Source organism: Electrophorus electricus, chromosome 3, assembly GCF_013358815.1.
Source record: "Electrophorus electricus isolate fEleEle1 chromosome 3, fEleEle1.pri, whole genome shotgun sequence".
Classification (NCBI taxonomy): Eukaryota; Metazoa; Chordata; class Actinopteri; order Gymnotiformes; family Gymnotidae; genus Electrophorus; species Electrophorus electricus.
The window spans coordinates 17,530,895-17,552,901 of record NC_049537.1 but is presented as its reverse complement, the minus strand read 5'-3'; the positions used below and the strand labels follow the sequence as shown (position 1 = coordinate 17,552,901).

Sequence of the window (22,007 nt, the reverse complement as noted above, 5' to 3'; positions counted from 1 at the left end):
TTGACAATGTGTCTGTTCCCCAAGCTAAGCAGAAATTAGTATTAAATTAGAAATTAGTATTAAAGTAATTGATTCACAGAACACTGCCTGCACCTTTCATCTAAAGTTGGGTTTACTAAATGTCAGATCCCTAACATTTAAAGCACTCATGATGAGTGAAATCAGATCATAGATTTAATGGACTTTGTCTAACAGAAACCTGAATCAAGCCAAATAAGTACAAAGCTTTAAAGAAAGCCTGTCCTTCTGGCTACAGCTATGTACACCACCCTCATCTAACTGGCCATGGAGGTGGCACTGCAGTTATTTGTACTGACACATTAGGCATAAACAAGAAAACTGGTCATGATTTTGAGTCCTTTGACCAGCATAAATGAGGTAGCCAGCAATAAGAAACCCACCCTGCCTCTTCCACTAATTGGCATCTACAGGACACCAGGACTCTACTACTTTATGAAGGAATTTGCAGATTTCCTTTCTAATCTAGTCACTCTAGTAGAATGAGCCATTATTGTTTGTGATTTCAATATTAAGTTTTATAGTGCCCAAGATCCTGAGATCTGCCTTTAGTTCTATATTAGAATCCATAGGTTTCACCCAAAGTATAAGAGAACCCATACACTCTGATGGACATACACTTGATTTAGTACTGCCATACGGTCTTGACATAGGGAATACAGTCATATAGTCTGATGCTATCTCACACCATTCCTAAATTTCATTTTAAGTACATATGAGTCACAATATAATAACCTTGCTGTGCTACCACACCAGACTCACGATTACATCAGCCACTGCATATACATTTATTGCGAATCTCCCATACTTATCATTTGCAACCTTCAGTAGTTTAGAAATTATTTTGTAATCAATGCCATCAGTATGTTTTGTAACAATAAGGTTGTGAGGGTCTTAAGAGAGCTCACTAGTTTTATCCATCATGAGATGTTTCTTGTGTGGCACCTTGGTAATGAGACACCTTTTTATAGGCCATCAGTTGAACCAGCTGATATTAATTTGCACTAAGTGGCAGGATTGCTTTCTAATTACTGATAGATTTCAGCTGGTGTCATGACTTTCCATGGTGGTTTGCACATCTCTTTCTTCATGTGTTCAATACTTTTTCCCTGTCTCATTTCTCATTATTACACATAATTTATGAACATCTATGGTTTGATTTCCTTGCATGTGTGGATTGGATGGGTTGTTCCTGACATCTGGTGAGAATTTCATGTCAATAGCACCTTTAGAAATATATTTACTTTGGTGACATGTTCAATACTTATTTCACCTGCTGTATGTAGTAGGCTATTTCAAATATAGCCAGCTTCTAAGCATTTTTTCACATGATCATGTTCTGCAGAATCTGACCATTGTCATTAAATCATAAATGTTTTCACTAAAATGATTTACTATAGCACTTCTAACATGCAAATACTTGATGGAAGGCTTTTTTCTTTCTTTCTTTTTGAAAGCATCCATCATTTTTATGACTTTTCCAAGTTTTTGTGTTTCAGATTTACATACCTATTTCCTTCTGAAACCATATGGCATTTATTTGTATTGCTGTTTGCATCTCTAAAAGCCCAACTAAGTAGTAAATAGGAAAGGCATAATGTATTTCTTTATCTCAGAATGCATTGACTTTTGTGTGCATACTATGGCAGGAAATGTCATAACATGAATACTATATTTAAAAAGTGAGTTGTGTATGTAGATTGTTGCAAAACACAATAAACACATCCTGCTTATTTACCAGAGTAGCTCCCTGTGAGTCCGGTTGATTGATGTCCTTTCCATCATGTAGAAGATTCTGGATATCTTTCGTCATCCTCCTCTCTGCTGCTGCTCGAGTTTCATTTATCATATCTTGCGTAATTCCTGCCATTTATCATATGTAAGACAAAACAGCTAGCATTAAATGATGTCCATATATACCAACACACCTATTTGAATAGATAAATTGTAGTTCTACTGCTTAAATAGCATTGAGCAGATGACCTAAATTCCTAGGAAGCTGTTTCATCACTATAGGTATGAAATCAAACTGACCACCTAGTGTTAGGTCTTCATCTTTGCACTACTATAATAGCCCAATTGTGGCCTTTCAACTTTTAACTGAGTTTTGTAAGACTGAAACAATGTTCTGGCATTAAGTTTTATAATGGTTATTTTTAAGTATGCATATAGAACACAGAATGGAAGTTGAAAAGAAAAATAACCAAAACAAGAAGGCAAGGAAGAAGAGGAAGAATCAGAGCAATACAAGCTCAACAAGATTTTTAACCTGTTACCTAAAAGAATAAAAAATAATCAAATTAAAGTTTGTACTTGTGTGTAAGTAGAGATACCCCTGGTAAAATATTATACATGGAGCATATGAGTAAGTATCCATACTTTATTTAATTCTGAATATTTTGAATGTTTATTGAGCCCATTGTTAGCCATATGCCAATGATACAATTATTTGGATAAAACTGTGACAATGCCCTCCTTTGCCAGCAGCCTCCGCCAGGCTGGTCATTGATGTTATGTTGGCTCCTTTTGTTCTCATTAGTGAACTTTTATGTTTAGTTTTATTTTCATTCATTTCATAGGCAAACTGGTGCTGGTCCAGTTCCGAAGAGATAATGGCTCTGATATGGGACAGCACCAGTTTCTCAAAGCATTTCATAACTCTCAGTATCAGTGCAACTGGTCGATAGTCCCTGAGGCATGTCACAGAAGATTTTTGGGGACCTGGAAAATTGTGAGGGATTATGTTTGGAGAGCAGCTTGTTGTTGAATAGGTTGAATATGTTTGTGAACACCTCTTCTAGTTGACTAGCACAAACCTTCAGTGTTTAAAACTACATCTGGATCCACTGCTTTGTTGGCATCCACTCTCTGCATGGTGGATTTCACCTGATGACATTATAGGACAGGGCCGCTCTTGGGTTCCAGTAACATCTAAACTTATTTGAGATGACCAGGTCTAGCGTATAGCTGATACATGCCAGTGTGAATATTAAAAACAATACCAAAATTATTTTAAATCCTATAAAGTATTTCCCCAAATTCAACAAGAGAACCTGTCCACTGTTTGGGTCCGTGATAACCAATATACTACAATGCAATTACCAATCTGGAAACCCAGCAAGGTGTTCAAATATAGAAAATTTCCAGACAGAAATCTCTTTATAGCATGACCTGTTGTCCTCACGGTGTGCAGCCTTTCTTTTTAGCTCTAGTAGTACTTGAAATATATTAACTGGAAGAAAGATTCCTCAAATGTAAGAGTGCCATTTTTGTCAAGCCATGTCTCTGCAGGTGGTTTGTTAGAGACTCCCTGAAGGAGAGGGTGGTGTGACAGAGACCATCACAATGGAAGGTAAACTGGGTGCACTGTGCCAGAGAGCTGGTTGGTTGTGTTTACCACCTGTAGGACTCAGGTTCAAGGCCTAAATATGGTTACTGCCATCAGAATTCTTCACATGGACAACTGCTCTGAAATGTGACAGAGGAATGATTTCCTTTGTCAAGTTAATTGCTGGCTGAAGTTAATGGTAGGTGATAAATTGTAAAGCATATTTATAATGCGAACCATGCTGGTGAAACAGGCTTCTGTATTCCCAGAATAGTGAAAGCCAACTTCATTTATATAGTGCTTTTTACAACACATGTTTTTGCAAGTGAATTTACAAATGTATGGGTCCAGATCCTTAATGAGGCAACAGTGGCATGAAAAATGCCCCTAGGTGGGATTTAGGAAAAAACCTTAGGATTACCAAGACTCAAGAGGGAACCTATCCTCCATTGGGAAGCACAGCTAGTACTAGTACATTTGTTATTTTTAGTCCCCTGGCTAACTGTAGATATTGGGCCTAATTGGTCAAATTGGTTAAGGCAAAGGTCAGAAAAGTGCTGCAATTTAATTATGCCCAGTTTTGGAATGTCTGATTACTGTTTGGTGGTGTTAGATTGTAATGCAAAGTGATTTTTTGGGCAGATGGGTGGGTTAATTAAATTGTTAGATGTGGACAGTTGCATTGGAATATATATGCTTTTTAGTTGACTCTTCAATCTGGTTCCTGAGATTTAGCATGCTGGGACTGCTTACCACTGTACTTTGCTGAAGTAGCCTGATAGTCATTGTGCTTGGAGGCTGCATAGCACATTCCACAAGTGAAGTACACCATGGTGTTAGATCAAAAAACTTCTTTGTAGTTTAAGTTATTAAAGTTTGACATGGCAGGGTTCAGCAACATAAAGTTTGTAAACAATGAAACCTGAATTGCATCAACCATTGTCAGGCCCCCTGACCCAGACAATGCCTACCAGCTACCAGCCTCTGTTACTTAGGCAGAGTAGGCGGAGTAACCTGCTTTATCTTACATGCTGTGTTCTCAAGCGAGCTCCCCATAGCCCATGTGAGTCTTGGGAGCTGCCAAGTGTGTTCTGTGTGTTACTCCAGGGTCACCCTGCCTGCACCAGTCCCGCAAGCCACCCTGCCAGTTCCCGTTCCTGGCGTGGCAGATGCCGCTCAGCTAGTTTCTGTTTCTGGTGTGAAAGACGCCACTCTGTCAGTTCCTGTGTCCAGTATCAGGTCCTACTGGATCCTCCACTGCTAAATGCCGCCACGGCTCTGGATCTCCTGGTCTCACCACCGCACCTTTGGACCTCCTGAACTTGCTGCCATCTTCCACAGCTGTGCCTCCAGACCTCCCAAACTTGCAGCCTGCCACAGCGACACCTTCAGACCTCCAGGACCCACCGTTTGTCACAGCCGCACCTCTGGACCTCCCGGATCTGCCGCTGGTCACAGCCATGGCTTCAGACCTGCCTCCCGACTCATCTGCTTTGTGTTCCCCATCTGTGTCTCCTGCTGTCTCCGCCCTGTGGGTCCTGCCCCGGCCTGTGTATCCTGTTCCCTGTGGACCTCCTGTGTCTCCATTGTGGCCTGCTCCTGCTGCTTCTTTGTTTTTGCCTTTCCCTGCACCTGGTTTTGTTTAGCCCCTGCTGTGAGCAGTGTTAGCCTAGTGGTTAAGTTGCTTAACTAGTAATCTGAAGGTTGCCAGTTCAAGTTGCCACTGTTGGGTGCTTGAGCAAGGCCCTTAAACCTCATTTTCTCAAGGCATATTCATTCATAATTTTAAGTCACTTTGGATAAAAGTGTCACCTAAATGTTGTGCTTTCTGTTCCATTGTTTGATTTGTTTTCATTTTATTATGAATTTTTCTCTTAAAATTGTTACTACTGTGGTGACTTTTGTCGGCCAGAGGAGGATGGGCCCCCTCTGAGTCTTTGTTCCTCTCAAGATGTTTTCCTCATGCTCCAGGGAGTTTTTCCTTGCCACTGTGGCTTCGACTAGACAATTGTAAAGCAGCTTTGTTACAACATCTGTTGTAAAAGCACTATATAAATGCATTTGATTTGATTTGTCCAGTGTTCTGCTCCTGTTTCTGGTCATCCAGTTCCTGTCCCTGTTCCTCGTCTTGCCTGTTCTGTTCCTGTCAGTGTCTCATCCTAGTCCTGTTCTTGGTCTGTTCTATTTCTGTTGTGTTGTTTTTAGTTGCATGCCCTGGTGGTGCTATGCACTTGGGGGGGGGGGGGGGGGGGGGAGAGTAATGTCACAATTGGCCCCTCCTAGAGTCTTGTCTCCATGGTTACCCAGTCATGATTACCCAGCTGTATGCAAGTCTGTTATTCATTGTAGCCTGATTCCCTTTTCTGTTGCCATGTGTTTCATTGTTTTACCAATGTTTTCCTGGACTCTCTGTGGTGGCTCTATGACCCTGAAATGTGATTATGAGTATGACTGGATTTGTCCCTAAAAATCTTGTACCAGCAACAGTTTGATAAAGGGTAGAAATCCTCCCTTAGTTATTTTGTGCAATATGCTTGTAGCAGTCAAGGCAGCTGGAGAAGGTAGATGCATCTGAGAGCATATCTACTGCATTAAATGTTTCTTAAAATTTGAAGTGAGATCTGCATTTACTCTGTCCAAGAATTTAGTTATTTTAGATAGTAGAATCAAACATATGATAGAAAAAAGTACTTGAGTAGGCTCTTACATCAAAGACGTAGGCAAGTTGTTATACATATTAGGTGTACAAGTACATCCAGGGGTGTAAACAATCTGGTGCTAGTGCTGCCCCCTGCTGTTCATTTTGATTTGTGTTGGAGCATTTTCAATCTCTCTCACTCATCCTCTCTCACAGGCTGAGACACTCTGGATAACGACATGCTTGCTGCAATTAAAAACTTTTTTTTTTTTTTTTTTTTTTTTTTTGGAATAGGAAAGCTGTGTGGGTCATTAGAGGTTTTGTTTCATTGATTTGGCAATAGTGCACCACAAAGCCAAATTGTGACTTTTCTCCGTGAACTATATAAAACGCACTCTTTAAACCCTCAATAACACAAGTTCACTTTTACCTTGTGGCTCCAAATCTTTTTTTTTTATTTTTATTTTTATTTTTTTTATGCTGTTACCTCAAATGTCTAGACAAAAGCCCTGAACTGGATCCTGTTGCATAGGGGTCGTAAAATAGGAACACTATGCTTTGTCTGCCTCTGCCTCTTTTTAAGGTTTAAACTCCTGACAGTAGGCTTTGAACACATAAAATTATCAATGCTATCTATCAGTTCCTCAATAAACAGCTGCATGCTGACTGTTTAGCTTTTACTAATATATCGGCTAATTTCTTGCAATTTGCATGTGTTCTATTAGTTGTAGGCCTACCTTTTTTTTTTAGAGAAACACCTTTTTTTTTAAAAAAAGAAGACTTTTTCTTCTAATAGAAAGCCATACTGCTGACAGTGATGTCAGGCTGTTTGTTATATAAGCCTACATAGCAAGATTTGTTTAATTATCTAGTTTGTGTATAAATAGGAGAAAACAAATTGACCTACTCAAGAAAAATCACCAAAAGGATGCGACATTCACGATGCTTGTGCTGTCATCATTCAGCCTGTAATTGGGCACGTCATGCATACATGCTGATGCCAAATCATTTAGAAGTGTGGTTCTTTTTATTGATAATTATTAACTCTTTTGACTGAGAGAATAAGGTGTAATTAAAGCACTTTCCAGAACAAAGCAGTAATGCTTTTAGCTGTTTGTTTGTTTTTTCTTTCCTTAGCAAACAGTATTATCTGATTCACAACATCACAATATAATTTAAATTTGATCAAGTCTGTCAAATTGATATGTAGTAGTTTGGAATGAAACCCCTTCATATGTACACTGAATTGCCACTATAATAACATTTTATTATATATATATATATATATATATATATATATATATATATATATATATATATATATATATATATATATATATATATATAAAATTAGAGAGAGAGAGCGAGAGAGATGATTGGAGCTTCCCTGTATGAAATTCACATACATGAGCCTGGAATGCAGCATAAAATCAAGTTTTCTGCATATCGGTTCAAGTGTGAATATTCAATATTAGAATGTTAAAATAAAGCAATCTGAGCGACTTTGAAGCATGGTCATCGGTGATACACTCGCTGGAGCCAGCATTTCTAAATGGGGTTTTCTTGTGTAGCAGTGTTGAGTGTATACCGAGAATGGCATGATCAAGGAAAAACATCCAGTGAAAGGGGATCCTGTGGACAAACAACTCGTCAACAAGAGAAGTGAGTGGAGGTGAATCAAGAATTGTTCTGATGCACCAAGGAGGTGGCATTGCAGTTATTTATACTGACACATTAGGCATAAACCAGAAAGCTGGTCATAATTTCAAGTCCTTTGACTAGCATAAATGAGGTGGCCAGTAATAAGAAGCCCACCCAGTCTCTTCCATTAATTGGCATCTACAGGCCACCAGGACCCTACTCAGAATTTATTAAAGAATTTGCAGATTTCCCCTCTGAGATTGGCCTTTAGTTCTATATTATAATCAACTGGTTTCACCTAACATATAAGACAACCCACACACTCTGGTGGACATACACTTGACTTAGTACTGACATACAGTGTAGACATAGAAAACATAATTATACTACCCCAGTCAGATGTCATCTCAGACCATTGCCTAATTTCATTTAAACTATATATGAGCCACTATATATTAACCTTGCCTCACTATCATACCAGACACATGATCACATCAGCCACTGCACCTAGATTTATTGCAAACCAGACTTATCATTTGTGACTAGGATACTCTCAAACCCCACGGAACTTGATCAAATACCTGAATGCTTAGAATCAGTATTCTGCTGCACACTCAATGATGTTGCTCCACTTAAGGATAAAAAGAAATAGTACCTTGGTATAATGACCATTCGCAATTTAAAACAAAACACTTGAAAAATAGAATGTAACTCGCACCACACTAAGTTTGTAGTCTTCCAGTTTGCATGGAATAAGAGCCTTCTCAAGTATAGAAAAGCACTTATTACCACTCAAACAGCTTATCTCTTGACCATAATAGAAAATAACAAAAAATAATCCTAGATTTCTTTTTAGTACAATTGCACATCTAACTAGGAATAAAAGTGGCACCAGTGATCAGATTACATCATACAGTAATAATGAGTGCATTAATTTCTTTAATGAGAAAATTAAGCACAGTAGAGATATTATTAAGAATATTAACATGACATGGGACAGCTACTTAGAGATCAGAATGACCATGCCAAAAACGGCTATAGAATCCTTTACACCTATCCAAGAGCCAGAACTTACATCTCTGATCTCGTGCTCAAAATCCTCCACTTGCTTACTAGATTTACTGCCCACACACTTTCTTAAGGAAAACCTATCTGAAGTAATTGAAGCTTTACTAAATCTAATAAACTCCTCCTTGAACCTTGGCTATGTTCCTAATTAATTCAAATTAGCAGTAATCAGACCACTTATAAAAAAATATAACCTTGAACTACAGGCCAATCTTCAACCCTCTATTTATTTCCAAGATCCTAGAAAAAGCTGTAGCACAGCACCTAAGCTCATACCTGAATCAGTACCAGATATGTGAAGTCTTTCAGTCAGGGTTTACACCATAACACAGAAACAGCACTGATTAACGTAGTTAATGACCTGTTGCTGGCTTCTGACCAGGGTTATGTCTCTTTGCTTATATTGCTTGATCTGAGTGCAGCATTTGACACTATAGACTAGTATCACATTTTACTAGACAGACTCCAAAATGTTATTTAGATTAGGAGAATAGCTATTTCCTGGTTTAAATCTTATCTAGTTGGTCACTACCAGGTTGTTAACATAAATGGAGACTTCTCAGCATACAACAAGGTTAGCTATGGTGTCCCACAAGGATCTGTTCTAGAGCCTATACTTTTTTCTTTATAAATGCTATCTCTACTTGACATTATACTTAAACACTGTGCTACTTTCCACTGCTAGGCTGATGATACTCAGCTATATGACTCAGCCAAACCAAAGTACATACATCATCTTAGTAATATTGACGAATGCATAAAGGACATCAGACACTGGATGTTGAGAAACTTTCTCTCACTTAATCCTGACAAAACAGGGGTGCTTCTAATAAGCCCAGACACCCCTCCTCACTCTCTAATTGCTCAATGAGCCTCAATGACTAGGACCTCTAGAAAGTTGGACTAGACATTAATTGCTTTTTTTCATTTTTAAATTATTGTTCTCTTAAAATTGTTATTATTGTGGTGTCCACTGCCGGCCAGAGGAGGATGGCCCCACCTTTGAGTCTTGGTTCCTCTCAAGGTTTCTTCCTCATGCTCTAGGGAGATTTTCCTTGCCACTGTTGCCTTTGGCTTGCTCACTGAGGGTTTCAACTTGGACATTTGTAAAGCTGCTTTGTGACAACATCTAGTGTAAAAAGCGTTATATAAATAAATTTAGACTTTTTTTATTTTGAATTTGCACAGTCAAGTGTATTGTAGCTAAATACAATATTGGCGCTCCAACTACCATATCCAAAAGCACAACTCGTCGTTTCTTTGCCTGGATGGGCTATAATAACAGATGACCAGTTCGAGTGTTATTGATGTCTAAGGGAAACAGAAAGGCAAAGACTCCAATGGGCAAACAATTGCAAAATTTGGAATACTGAACAGTGGAAAAAACTGCCTGGTCTGATGAATCTAGAGTTCTGCTGCACTATGTTGAAGAGAAGGTCAGAATTTGCCCAAGCATCATGAATCGAGGAGACCCTCCTGTCAGGTGTCAACAGATCAGGCCGATGGAAGAGGAGTAAGGGTTTGATGAATGATTCCTTATCACACTGTGTCCTCTGATAACTATTGACAGATGTTTGGACTTACCTAAGCATTGTAACCAACCAAGTTCATCCCTTCTTGGCAACTGTTTACCCTATGTCAGGACAATTTCAGCAGGACAATGCATGCCACAAGAGTTCACATGGATTGGTTCCAGGAACATGACAGCACGTTTTCCATGCTTTCCTGGCCTTCACAGTCTCCAGATCTCTATTATATAGAGCATCTCTGGGATGAGATTCAGAGCACATCAGTACCTCCAACTAATTTTTGGCAATTGTGAGAAGCTATCCTGTCCACAGAGGCCAAGATTCCTGTAGAACAATTTCAACACCTAGCGAAATCTATACCATGATGAATTGCTGCGATTCTGAAGGCCAAAAGTGGTTCAACATGCAACTAGATGGATGTCTGCAATAACATGGCCTTTCAGTGTATATCTTACATTTATATATAATATACCAATTTCTGATATAAATATGATACTGTTGCTGTTGGTTCGTGTGTCCAGTACCTTTGAATAATGTTAAAAATAAATAAAATATTTGCAACAAAATGATCAGGTGGGATTAAGGCTGCTTTGAGTTACTAAAATGTACTCTCACCTCGATTGGCCATGGCTGTTTCAATGATGTCAAGTGTGGGATCATCTTCACAAAGATCATAGGGCATGTTACCATCAGAATTGACAGCTAGTAGGTCAGCACCACTGCAGAGAAGATAAGATTTGCAAATCATGACAAATACACCCACCCACCCACCCACTTCTTATTTAAACACTCACTGTTGGATGAGGATCCTGACAAGCCCAGTATGTCCACATGTAGCTGCAGCATGAAGTGGTGTCCACAGCTCATTATCCTGAGCATTGACACTTGCACCTCGACTCAACAACACCTGAACCATCTCTTCATAGTTATCTATACAACACTGGGGCAGTGTAGGGAGAACAAGAAAAAGAGAGTGTGTCAGAAAGAGAGAAACAAGCATAAGACCATATTATACTTCCTTTGACAAATCTGATATATGGCTGGATGGTGGGTCCAAAAATATATAAAAACTTTTTTTTTCTTACATTTGGAGGATATGAGACATATACTGCTGTCATTGTTTTCTCTTGAATAATTGCTTTTAAAGGTAACTGTCAATAGGAAAGGAATAACTTTTGGTATTAAAAGTAATCACTCGAAGTAGTCAGCTAAAGAGTTAGTGACTTCTTTCCTTTTGTTTGGGTACATCAACTGACCAGAAAGGTTTGCAGCGAAAGGAAATTATTGAAGCAGTGACCATCTCCTAAATACATCATCAACATCTTGCTTGATTTTTTCACCCAAATGAGTAATTTCTTAAAGCATCCACAAATAACTGAAGAAATATGAAGATCTGTCTGAGCAATAGCTTAATGTGACTAACTACAAAATGATGGGGGCATGTTGGCAGATGTAGTAGATAGATTACTTTTGTTGGATTAAAAATTGGTTGTTAAAAACAGGAAATTAAAGTAATTGTCTTAGTTATTGATAATGTGCTTTATTTGCATGTCATTATGTGCATTCATTGTAGCATACGACACAAATTCGAAGACCAAGAGAACATCTTTGTGAACCATGTGAATCTCCCTAGAAACTTAACTCCTTGTTGAAGTGGAACAAAGAACATTAATATGCATGCATCCCAAACAGATACATTGTCTATGTGTTAGTTCCAGAACCAGGTATTTGGATAAATTTGTTTAAATTATAATTGCTTATTTGTGCAGTGTCATTACAACATATACATCATGCACAGATACATATAAAAAGGGCCTCAAAAATTAAAGCAACATACAATAACATATTTGGAACATACAGTTTATATATATGCTTCAGAACAAATTAGAACAAGTTCTGAAAAAAAAAAATTTCAATAAGCTGAATTAAAGGAAAATAACAGTACAGGATTTTTGTTTTCCAAGTGCATTCAAAACTCACCAACCAAAGAAATTAAATGAAAAACACATTTATTACACCAGTAATGAGAGGACTCAGGTGTACCACGTCCTGAGCCCACACTGAAATCTACACTCTACACTCATCATTCCAGCCACTACCATTACTCTTATCTGTTATTTTGGTTTACAAGCTAGGTAGTTGGCAAGTTTAAATCTTCACGATGGAACACTCTGACATGTGTCAGAATGAGTACATGTTTCATTTTAGGCCAATCCTTCAGTGTTGCCCAGAATGCATCAAGTTGGATTAGCATTTACCACTACAAGTACTTATGTGTTCTGGACCACATGCAAGTGTGATTTGAGATCACAATGCATCTCCAGGATGCAATGTTTACACTTGTACTTAGTGCTCAAGACTTGTATCTTGAGTGCTCAAATCACATTTTAATATATGTGTAAACAAAATCTATGATATGATAATTTGCCAAACATTAGAATATGAGTGAATTTACTTCTGAGTACAGTTCTGTGTCCAAAAGTGCCACTGTATACTGCAGTGGAAGTGCTGGGAAGAGACAACAGCAATCCGTTTGTATTTCTGGTAAAGCAGAGAGATTGAGAGAGGAAAGACAAAGAGATGGAGGAAAAAATACAAAGCATGTATTTAATTCCTCCCTGTGACGTAATGTGGCACAACACCAACACTGTCACTGAACACCCACTGACAGCAGAACAAGGAATTAGGGGGTAGATAGAGGATGGATACAGCCATTGTTCACTAGAGACAAGATAAGATAAATAGGGTGCAAACTAAAATTGCTAACAGCTTTTTTCATTTACCTATAATTTGATTATAAACAATTTGAACTGTAAAACCAAGTATAGCCAGTGGTCTCTAACACAATTCTTGCTGTTTTGACTATGTACCCCAGTATGTGGGATTTAAAAATAAATCAGAAACAACAAAACAAGGACAATAATAATAGCAATACAAAATAACAATGAATCACAAATAAAATAAATAGAATACACAAAAAACCAAACAAAACAGGAGTCCATCGCGGAACAAAATAAAACGTAAACAACAAACAAAGATCGTAGACTATAAGTAAGCAAGGCACAGAGCTGACACTATGAGATGGGGACTGAATAATAGATGTGAGTTTAACAGAAGAAGAAGAAGAAGAAGAAGAAGAAGAAGAAGAAGAAGAAGAAGAAGAAGAAGAAGAAGAAGAAGAAGAAGAAGAAGAAGAAGAAGAAGAAGAAGAAGAAGAAGAAGAAGAAGAAGAAGAAGAAGAAGAAGAAGAAGAAGAAGAAGAAGAAGAAGAAGAAGAAGAAGAAGAAGAAAGGGAGAAACATTTATGTACATGTTGGGGTAGACAGTTGCAGAGTTTTGAGGGCTATAGTACTGGATAATCTTTCACTCCAGGAACTCTTAAGGACCATTAGCAATTTAGTCTTATAAGTCAGGGCCAGCACTAATGGGGGTTTGATTTTCTCTCAGTCCCCCAAGCACATGGCAAGCAAAGGTTATTTTTCTTTAACTTGTGCCATTCTCTCTGAACCAATGACAAAACAGAGTAATTTCTAGGCTTATTTGTGACTGGCACTTTGATTCATATAGGACTGGCAGACTGCACTGTGCAACTCAGCATGGCAGGTATGTTCTAATCTTCACTATGAACAGGAGTGAAAGGCTTTACAAGTTTAAACTTACATCCATACAGTAATATTGACTTAATTTTGGTGGTTTGTTGCTAGATATTTCTTTCATATTTCTAACTATATAAATTGTTGCTTACCTTATACACCTATATCAAGAAGAAATTTTATAATGCATTGTTTTCTGATAAAAAATAACTTCCTTTCACCACATCTGCTGGGTCCTTTATGTCACGTCAGACCCCAGTATCTGTTAGCTTGGCTCTTTCTTCCATGCAAACAAAAGCAGCCCACAGCTTGAATGCTTACTCGCCACCACAGTTTCGAAAGCACAGCACAGCCTTTTAATCAGAGTTGGTATCAGTCCAGGCCATGACTTGAGAACTCCTTAAAAGTTGATGCTTTTGCTTTCTGTGGTGTATATTTGAGGCAAACATGGCAAAAAAAGATTGTATGTTCATAAAGCAAGGATTTCCACCTGGAATGTGGCATTAAAAACACTGATAAAGGCTTTCAGAAACATGCATCCAGGCAGAGCCACATAACAGCGGCATCCATGAGGGCAGAAAGGAAGCAGAGAGAATGAAGTGGTGACACTATTGCTGGTCTATTAGAACCAACCCAAACAGAGAAAACTGCTAGTATGTTAGAAGTACCGGGGATGTGGTATGGTTTTTATCTGTAAATGAACTAATACAACACTACTGATCCTGAAGGAATTTGCAGCATCTCAGTACTAAATAAATTGCACAAGACAAAACATACATTAATTCAGAATAAATAAATAGGGCTAGGGTTGTAGAAGTGGGTTGCGGAAGTACAAAAGCGCAGAATTGTGCAGGTGAGTTACCAAAGTACAAAAGTGTAGGATTGTAGAAGTGAGTTACCAAAAAACAAAAAGGTGTAGGATTGTAGCTGTGAGTTCCAGAAGTACAAAAGGTGTGGTAGACATTAATTATAAACCTTGATATTATTATTAGAGTTTACGGGGTCTGTATACATATATAAATTATACACATGACTAAGGCAAGAGCAGCCATTGGAAGGCATTCCAAGGACTGCAGTACTGTATTGCACTAAGAAGGTATTTCACCAAGAGACCATATTAAGCGGTAAAGCATATTATGTGATCAAACATATGATGGTGCCCTAGCACACAATAGCATAGAACATAGCACTAAAGACAACAGACTGGTAGAACGTCCAAAGGAGTCTAGAGCGCACTCCAAAGGAACTCGGTCTCCTCAGAAAGTACAGACGGTTCTGCCCTTTCTTGAACACTGCACAGGTGTTAGAACTCCAGTCCAGTTTGATGTCTAAGTGCATGCCCAAGTACTTTAAAGTACTAACCACTTCAACATCCACTCCATCGATGGTGACTGGTGACAGGGGAGGTCTAAGTTTTCTAAAGTCCACTACCATCTCCTTTGGCTTTCTGATGTTGAGCTGCAGTTGGTTCAGTTCACACCAGTCAGACACAAGCTTCCAGTATTCAGCGACCTGTCCATTCCTCATACACCTCACAATGGCCATGTCATCTGAGAATTTCTGCAGATGGCATGTGCCTGAGTTGTATCTGAAGTCTGAGGTGTAAATGTTGAACAGGAATAGAGCTAATACAGTCCCCATCCAAGCAGTGGCTACAAAGCACAAACTGATGATGGAGTGCCTGTGTCAGATAGGAGATGTGATCACTATGGAAGCAAAAAAGATGCTATGGCAAGTTAAGCCTCTCCTTGAAATGTACACCCACATATAGCAGAAGTACAAATACAAGGCATATGAACTGGAAACCTCATTGCAAATGGGAGGAAATATGAGTGGTGGAGAACAACAAGACTAAGACCCTGTGGGACATCTTGATCCAGACACATAAGCAAGTAGTGGACAGCCAACCAGAAATAGTAGTAGAGAAGATGCAAAAAAAGTGGTAATAGATGTGGCAGTCCCAAGTGATTTAAACATAAAAATGAAAGAATATGAAAAGTTGAAAAAATATCAGGGGCTCATAGAAGAAATAGAAGGAATGTGGAAGGTTAAAACAAAAGATTGTTGTCACGCTTCCTAACCTGAACTCTAGCTCCCAGCATTCACCTGTTGCCACCTCTCCTGTCACTCCTTTTGGTTCTGCCAATCACACACTCATCAGATCTGGATTACTGATTGTTCTCATCTGTTTCTCATTAGTTCTGCTCATTTCTTTGTGAAGTATTGCTATGGCATGTATGTGTGAACTGAGTGGTATCTCTGACTGTCTTTCCAGTATTAACAACTTATTTTGTTTTTGGATTATCGTCTCAGCCTTATCCCTACCTAGTTTGTTTGTCCTATTGGACTGCTATCTGGATACTGACCCCAAAACAAAACTAGATATAACAGCAAAGAACCAAGAAACAGAGCCAAGATAAAGACACTGGAAACATGGACAAAATAGGATGCTGTAAAACAGAACGAATTATGGATTTTACAAATGACACAGGGACAGGAACATAGTCAGACACTGGCACTGAGAACAGTTAAAGGTACAGGGATTGAAACAGAGGCAGACAATGGGATTGACACATGCATAACCACAGGAACTGAAACATGAATAACAACAGCCATTAACATTCCATCAGCAACAGGTGACGGGAGGAATATAGGGATGGGCACAGGTGCTGACATAGCCGCCACAGAGGGTACAGGAGTCACTGGGGTCTGGGAGGACAACAAAGAGGCCTCAGGAGTCAATGGTGGGGTGCGAGATGCGGCCTCACGTGTCCTCGGTGTCACAGGAGGCCCACGTGAAGTAGCCTTTTGGTGTGTACTTCACACCAGGAACAGGAACCGACTGGGCAGTATCCTTCACACCAGAAACAGGAACAGGAACTGGCTGGGCAGAAATCTCCAACCCAGGAGCAGAATCAGGCTGGCCCTTAGACTTATTCTTCCTATGCTTCTTTCCCTTGGGCACAGTCTGAACTGTCTCAAACATCAGGGAAAGGAGGTCATTTGTTGGCAGGGTACAAATAATCCACTGTGGATACTTATCACACATGTCTAACAGTGTCACCACATCAGCAGATATACACTTGATCCTGCTCTCCCCAAACCCAAAACTATCATGCTCATAAAGCCATAATCTCCGGAAAAAAATAAAAGACCACTACAAAATCAGTTTCTCTAGTTTTACAATTGATGGGTATGTGTTTGACCAGGCTGAGCAGTTTGGATTTATTCTATAAACTACTGGCAACATTCCAAATTCCAGATAAAAATATTGTATTTTAGAGCATGTTTTTTTATGAAAATGACTAATAGTCAAAATAACAAAACAGTTACAGAAATTTCAGACCACAAATAATGCAAAGAAAACAAGCACATATTAATTTACAAACAACACAGTACTAATATTTCAACTTAGGATGAGTCAAGAAATCAATATTTGGTGGAACAGCCCAGCTTTCATGTGTCTTGGCATGCTTTCCACCAGTCTTTCACATTGCTGTTCGGTAACTTTACGCCACTCCTGGCACAGAAATTCCAGGAGCTCGGCTTTGTTTGACGGCTTGTGACCATCCATCTTCCTCTTGATCACATTCCAGAGGTTTTCAGTGGGGTTCAGGTTTGGAGATTGGGCTGGCCATGATAGGGTCTTGATCTGGTGGTCCCTCATCCACACTTTGATTGACCTGGTTGTGTGACATGGAGCATTGTCCTGCTGAAAAAACCAATCATCAGAGTTGGGGAACATTGTCAGAGCAGAAGGAAGCAAGTTTTCTTCCAGCACAGTTTTGTAAGTGGCTTGATTCATGTGTCCTTCACAAAGACAAATCTGCCCGATTCCAGCATTGCTGAAACATCCCCAGATCATCACCAATCCTGCACCAAATGTCCCAGTGGATGTGAGACACTCTGGATTGTAGGCCTCGTCAGGTCTCCATCTAACCTTTACATGACCAGGTGTTGGACAAAACTGAAAATTGCACTCATCAGAGATGATGACCTTACTCCAGTCCTCTATGGTCTAATCCTTATGGTCTTTTGCAAACTTCAGTCTGGCTCTTCTTTGCTTCTCATTGATGAAGGGCTTTTTTTCTAGCTTTGCACGACTTCAGCCCTGCCTCCAGAAGCCTGTTTTGAACTGTCCTCGTTGTGCAATTCACCCCAGTTTCTGCATGCCATTATTTTTGTAGGTCACTTGACATCATCTTATGGTTGTTAAGTGACATCCGAATGAGGTGGCTATCACAGTCGGTAGAAAGTCGTTTTCGACCTCTGCCAGTCTGTAGCTGTCGTCCCATGTGTTTGCTGCTTGACCTTGCTCTTATCAAACTGATAACATCAACCTGAAGCAACCTGATGCTCACTGTATCCCTCTGCCAGTAAAGCTACAATTGAACCCTTCTTTTCCTCATTAGGAACCTTTCTTTTAAACTCTTTTGGCATGGTCTGTAGCTGTATTTTGACTACACTTAGTTTTTGGGTAGTCCTAGCACTGCTTTTCCCCTCCAGCTGGTTCTATAGCAAGAGAACAGTGATGACAGCAGCAGTGGTTTTTATACTGTTGCTCATTAGAATAGGATTTTGTTAAGGTGATCACCTATTCAGCATCTCATTAAGTAGAATGAGATGTGTCTGTGAAGGAATTCAACAAACACTTGAATGGAATGGCTGCTGTACATGTGGACATGCTGATTTAAAAAAAAAATAAAATAAAAATTGGAGTGGTCTCATTTTTTTCCGGAGCTATATATATATATAAAAGCAGGTCACAAACAAGAAAAAGTGGGCAACACCCAGGACTGGCATGATTACTGCCTACTGGCTAAAGGAACTTAACAGCTTTGAATGGACATCTTGCAAGGCCTCTGTGAGAAGGTCTGAGTGTCAGGACAAACTAGAAATGTGAGGCAGAAATCTGTAGTATTGATATAATCAATATAGAATTATCTGTTTCTCATCAATTATCTGTTTCTCAACAATAAAATGAAAACATTAAATTATAACTAAAATCTTTACAAGGTGTCTGCCCTGGTTACTCTCAGCCATCAATTGTCATTACCACTCATACAGTTCTATTCATGCCTTCAAGAAAACTACATTAACAATACTTTTCTCCATTAATTCATCATTCTTCAGCCTACAGCCTTTCCCCACTAGACTCCAGGGAAATTGTTTTTCAAAATGATAACTATACCAAATTTTATTTTGGTAGCTCTGACGTTTTGTTTTTAATTGCTGTTTAATCTTCTGTTGGTGGCCGATAATAAATGAGTTTCTAAGAACAAGAGTGAAATGCTTTGAATGAATGAAATGCTCGTCATATACATGAAATTACTCAGGAGCTACACAGTATTTTCCACTAGGTGTCCTAGACATCTCCAAAGGGCCCAAAAAACCTCTCCAAAAGCACACAAAGTCACTATACACTATACCTTGGTACTCATTGTGTGAATGAACGTCACTTAAAACAAAATAGCTCTTATAAAATAGGACTAACCCTGGAGCGAACATGGGTTGGAGTTTGTTCCTGGGAGGAGGAATTACGGCAGCCTTTAATAAAATGAATGGTTTGGCATGGTAGCCAATTTAGCCAATAGGACTGAAAACGCCCTGGCATTGATCAGTGATGAGATAGATAAGAGCCATACCACTAACCCTAGATCTCCTCTTAGCAAAGGAGGGAGGCATCTGCAAGGTCATTAATGAAACGTGTTGCTTTGACATCCCTAGTTACTATAACAACATTACTGACATCATTTCGCATATGAAGACTGCTATTGCTGAGCTTCCACCCACCGATGATTCTTGGTTCAGTTGGTTAACTGACCTTGTCAGCCCTTAGGGATCTTGGCTCATCAACATATGTTTTCCCGTACTCCTGATTATTGTGTTGATTCTTGTTTGTGGACCCTGCTTATTGTCACTGCTGTGTTCTTTCATAACTCGCATTTCTACCTATGTGATTATTCATGCCAATGTTGCCGTGGTGCCTGCTTATGAGAAAGGTCTATATACTGATATGTGATTCCTTTGGAATCAAAGGGAGTAGTGTTAGATACTGGGACCTTTCTGTCTTCAGGCACCCAACGCAAGGTCTCTGCCTATCAGCCATGACAGGGCGGCTTGACCACGAGCTGGTCACTCAAGGTCATCCGCTCCCTGTTCTTGTCTCCTTTACCCCTCCTTTTCTCTTTCTCTCTCTCTCTTAAGCACAGGAGTGGCTCATGGCGGGCACGGGAACAGCTCGTGGCTCGTTCATGCAGAGAATATCTAATCTTTACTAACCTTGTCTCTTTCCTTTCTACGTAGACCCTTAGAACATGCCTCACTTTTCCCTGTCATCCTGTAGATTTAGATAGTAGATAAAGGACACATATATACTCTGTACTTTCCTCAATAAAGTGGAACTCTCTTGATTCACTACCTTGGTGTCAGTGTCTCTTGACTTCCCTGGATCCGGCTACAGAGGACGGATGGCATAGGGTAACTTGGAGGAGATGGAACCTGAAGGACTGGTCACTTTGAACCAGTTTCTAACAGTCTGGACACCAGCAGCAGTAGTTATATGTATACCGGGGGTCAGGGTGCCAGACATGCAGGTAATCTTAAGGTCTTAGGCAAGCATACATTTTCCAAGATAGTCATTCACATAGGAGCTAATCATATATGCCTTTGCCAGTCATAGATTACTAAAAATAATATTGCAGAGGCATGTTAAATAGTGAAGGTGATGTCCGATGCTGTAGCTTGCTCTGGTCCCATCCCAATGCAGTGCAGCGATATAACATACGGCCAGTAATCTTGGCTGAACTGCTGGATGTCCAAGTGGTGCTCACAAAACAATGTGGGGTTTATAGATAATTGGACCACATTCAAGGCCAAGCCTGGACTTTTATGGCAGAATGGTATCCATCCTACCAGGGAGCGTGCTGCTACATTAGGCATAAACCAGAAAGCTGGTTATAATTTCCTTTGAAATGATTTTTTCTAAGATAGATGATGTAGCCGGCGATAGGAAGCCCACACTGCCTCTTCAACTAATTAGCATCTACAGGCCACCAGGACCCTACTCAGAATTTATTAATGCATTTACAGATTTCCTCTCTAATCTAATTTCAATATTCACTTTGATAGTGCCCAAGACTAGTTTCTGAGATTGGCCTTTAGTTCTCTATTAGAATCAACTGGTTTCACCCAATGTATAAGAGATCCCACACACTCTTGTGGACATACAATTGATTTAGTACTGACATATGGTGTAGACATAGAGAACAGTTATACAACAAGTCTGATGCTATCTCAGAACATTTCCTCATTTCATTTGAACTACATATGAGCCACAATATAGTAACTTTGACTCACTACCACACCAGATGCATGATAACATCAGCCACTGCATCTAGATTTATTATGCATCTCCCAGACTCATTTACAACTAGGATACCCTCAAACCCCATGGAACTTGATCAAATGACTGAATGCTTAGAATCAGTATTCCTCTGCACACTCACTGATGTTGCTCCACTTAAGAATAAAAAAAATTAGGGACAAAAAAATTTGTACTTTAATATAATGATCACACTCGAAAAAAGAATATAAATGGCACCACACTAAACTTGTAGTCTTCCAGCTTGCACGGAAGGAGAGCCTTCTCAAAGATAGAAAGGCACGTATTACTGCTTGAACAGCTTCTCTCTCAACCCTAATAGGAAATAAAAATAATCCTAGATTTTTATTTAGTACAACCTAACTATGAATAAAACTGACACCAATGCTTAGATTACATCACATAGTAGTTTCTTCAATGAGACAATTAAGCACATTAGAGATAACATTCAGAGTATTAATGTGACATAGGGTTGCTACTTAGAGATCAGAACAGTAAAGCCAAAAAAGACTCTAGAATCCATTACACCTATCTAAGAGCCAGAACATACATTTCTGGTCTCACGCTCAAAATCCTCCACTTGCTTACTAGCTTCACTGCCCACACACTTTCTTAAGGAAATCCTACCTGAAGTAATTGAACCTTTACTAAATTTATTAAAATAATCCTTGAACATTGACAACACACCTAAATCATTTAAATTAGCAGTAATCAGACCACTTATAAAAAAAATCCTGTCAGCTGATCTCCAACCTTCCATTTATTTCCAAGATCCTAGAAAAAGCTGTAGCTCAGCAGCTAAGATCAT

At 39.2% G+C, this 22,007-nt stretch overlaps 1 protein-coding gene across 6 annotated transcripts in view; it reads right to left on the bottom strand.

The window, feature by feature from the left end:
• The window catches only part of ppp1r16b (protein phosphatase 1, regulatory subunit 16B), a 74,249-nt gene that overhangs the window by 18,854 nt on the left and 33,388 nt on the right, over nucleotides 1-22,007 (bottom strand). For all 6 annotated transcript variants that reach the window (XR_003410684.2, XM_027010740.2, XM_027010738.2 and 3 more), the window contains 3 exons: nucleotides 11,017-11,162; nucleotides 10,838-10,941; nucleotides 1,757-1,881 (listed from right to left, as the gene is read on the bottom strand). Coding sequence is in view for 5 of the 6 variants with exons in the window: in XM_027010740.2 (XP_026866541.2) it covers nucleotides 1,757-1,881; nucleotides 10,838-10,941; nucleotides 11,017-11,162 (375 nt within the window). In the remaining variant the exon portion in view is untranslated. The remainder of the gene's footprint in view (nucleotides 1-1,756; nucleotides 1,882-10,837; nucleotides 10,942-11,016; nucleotides 11,163-22,007) is intronic.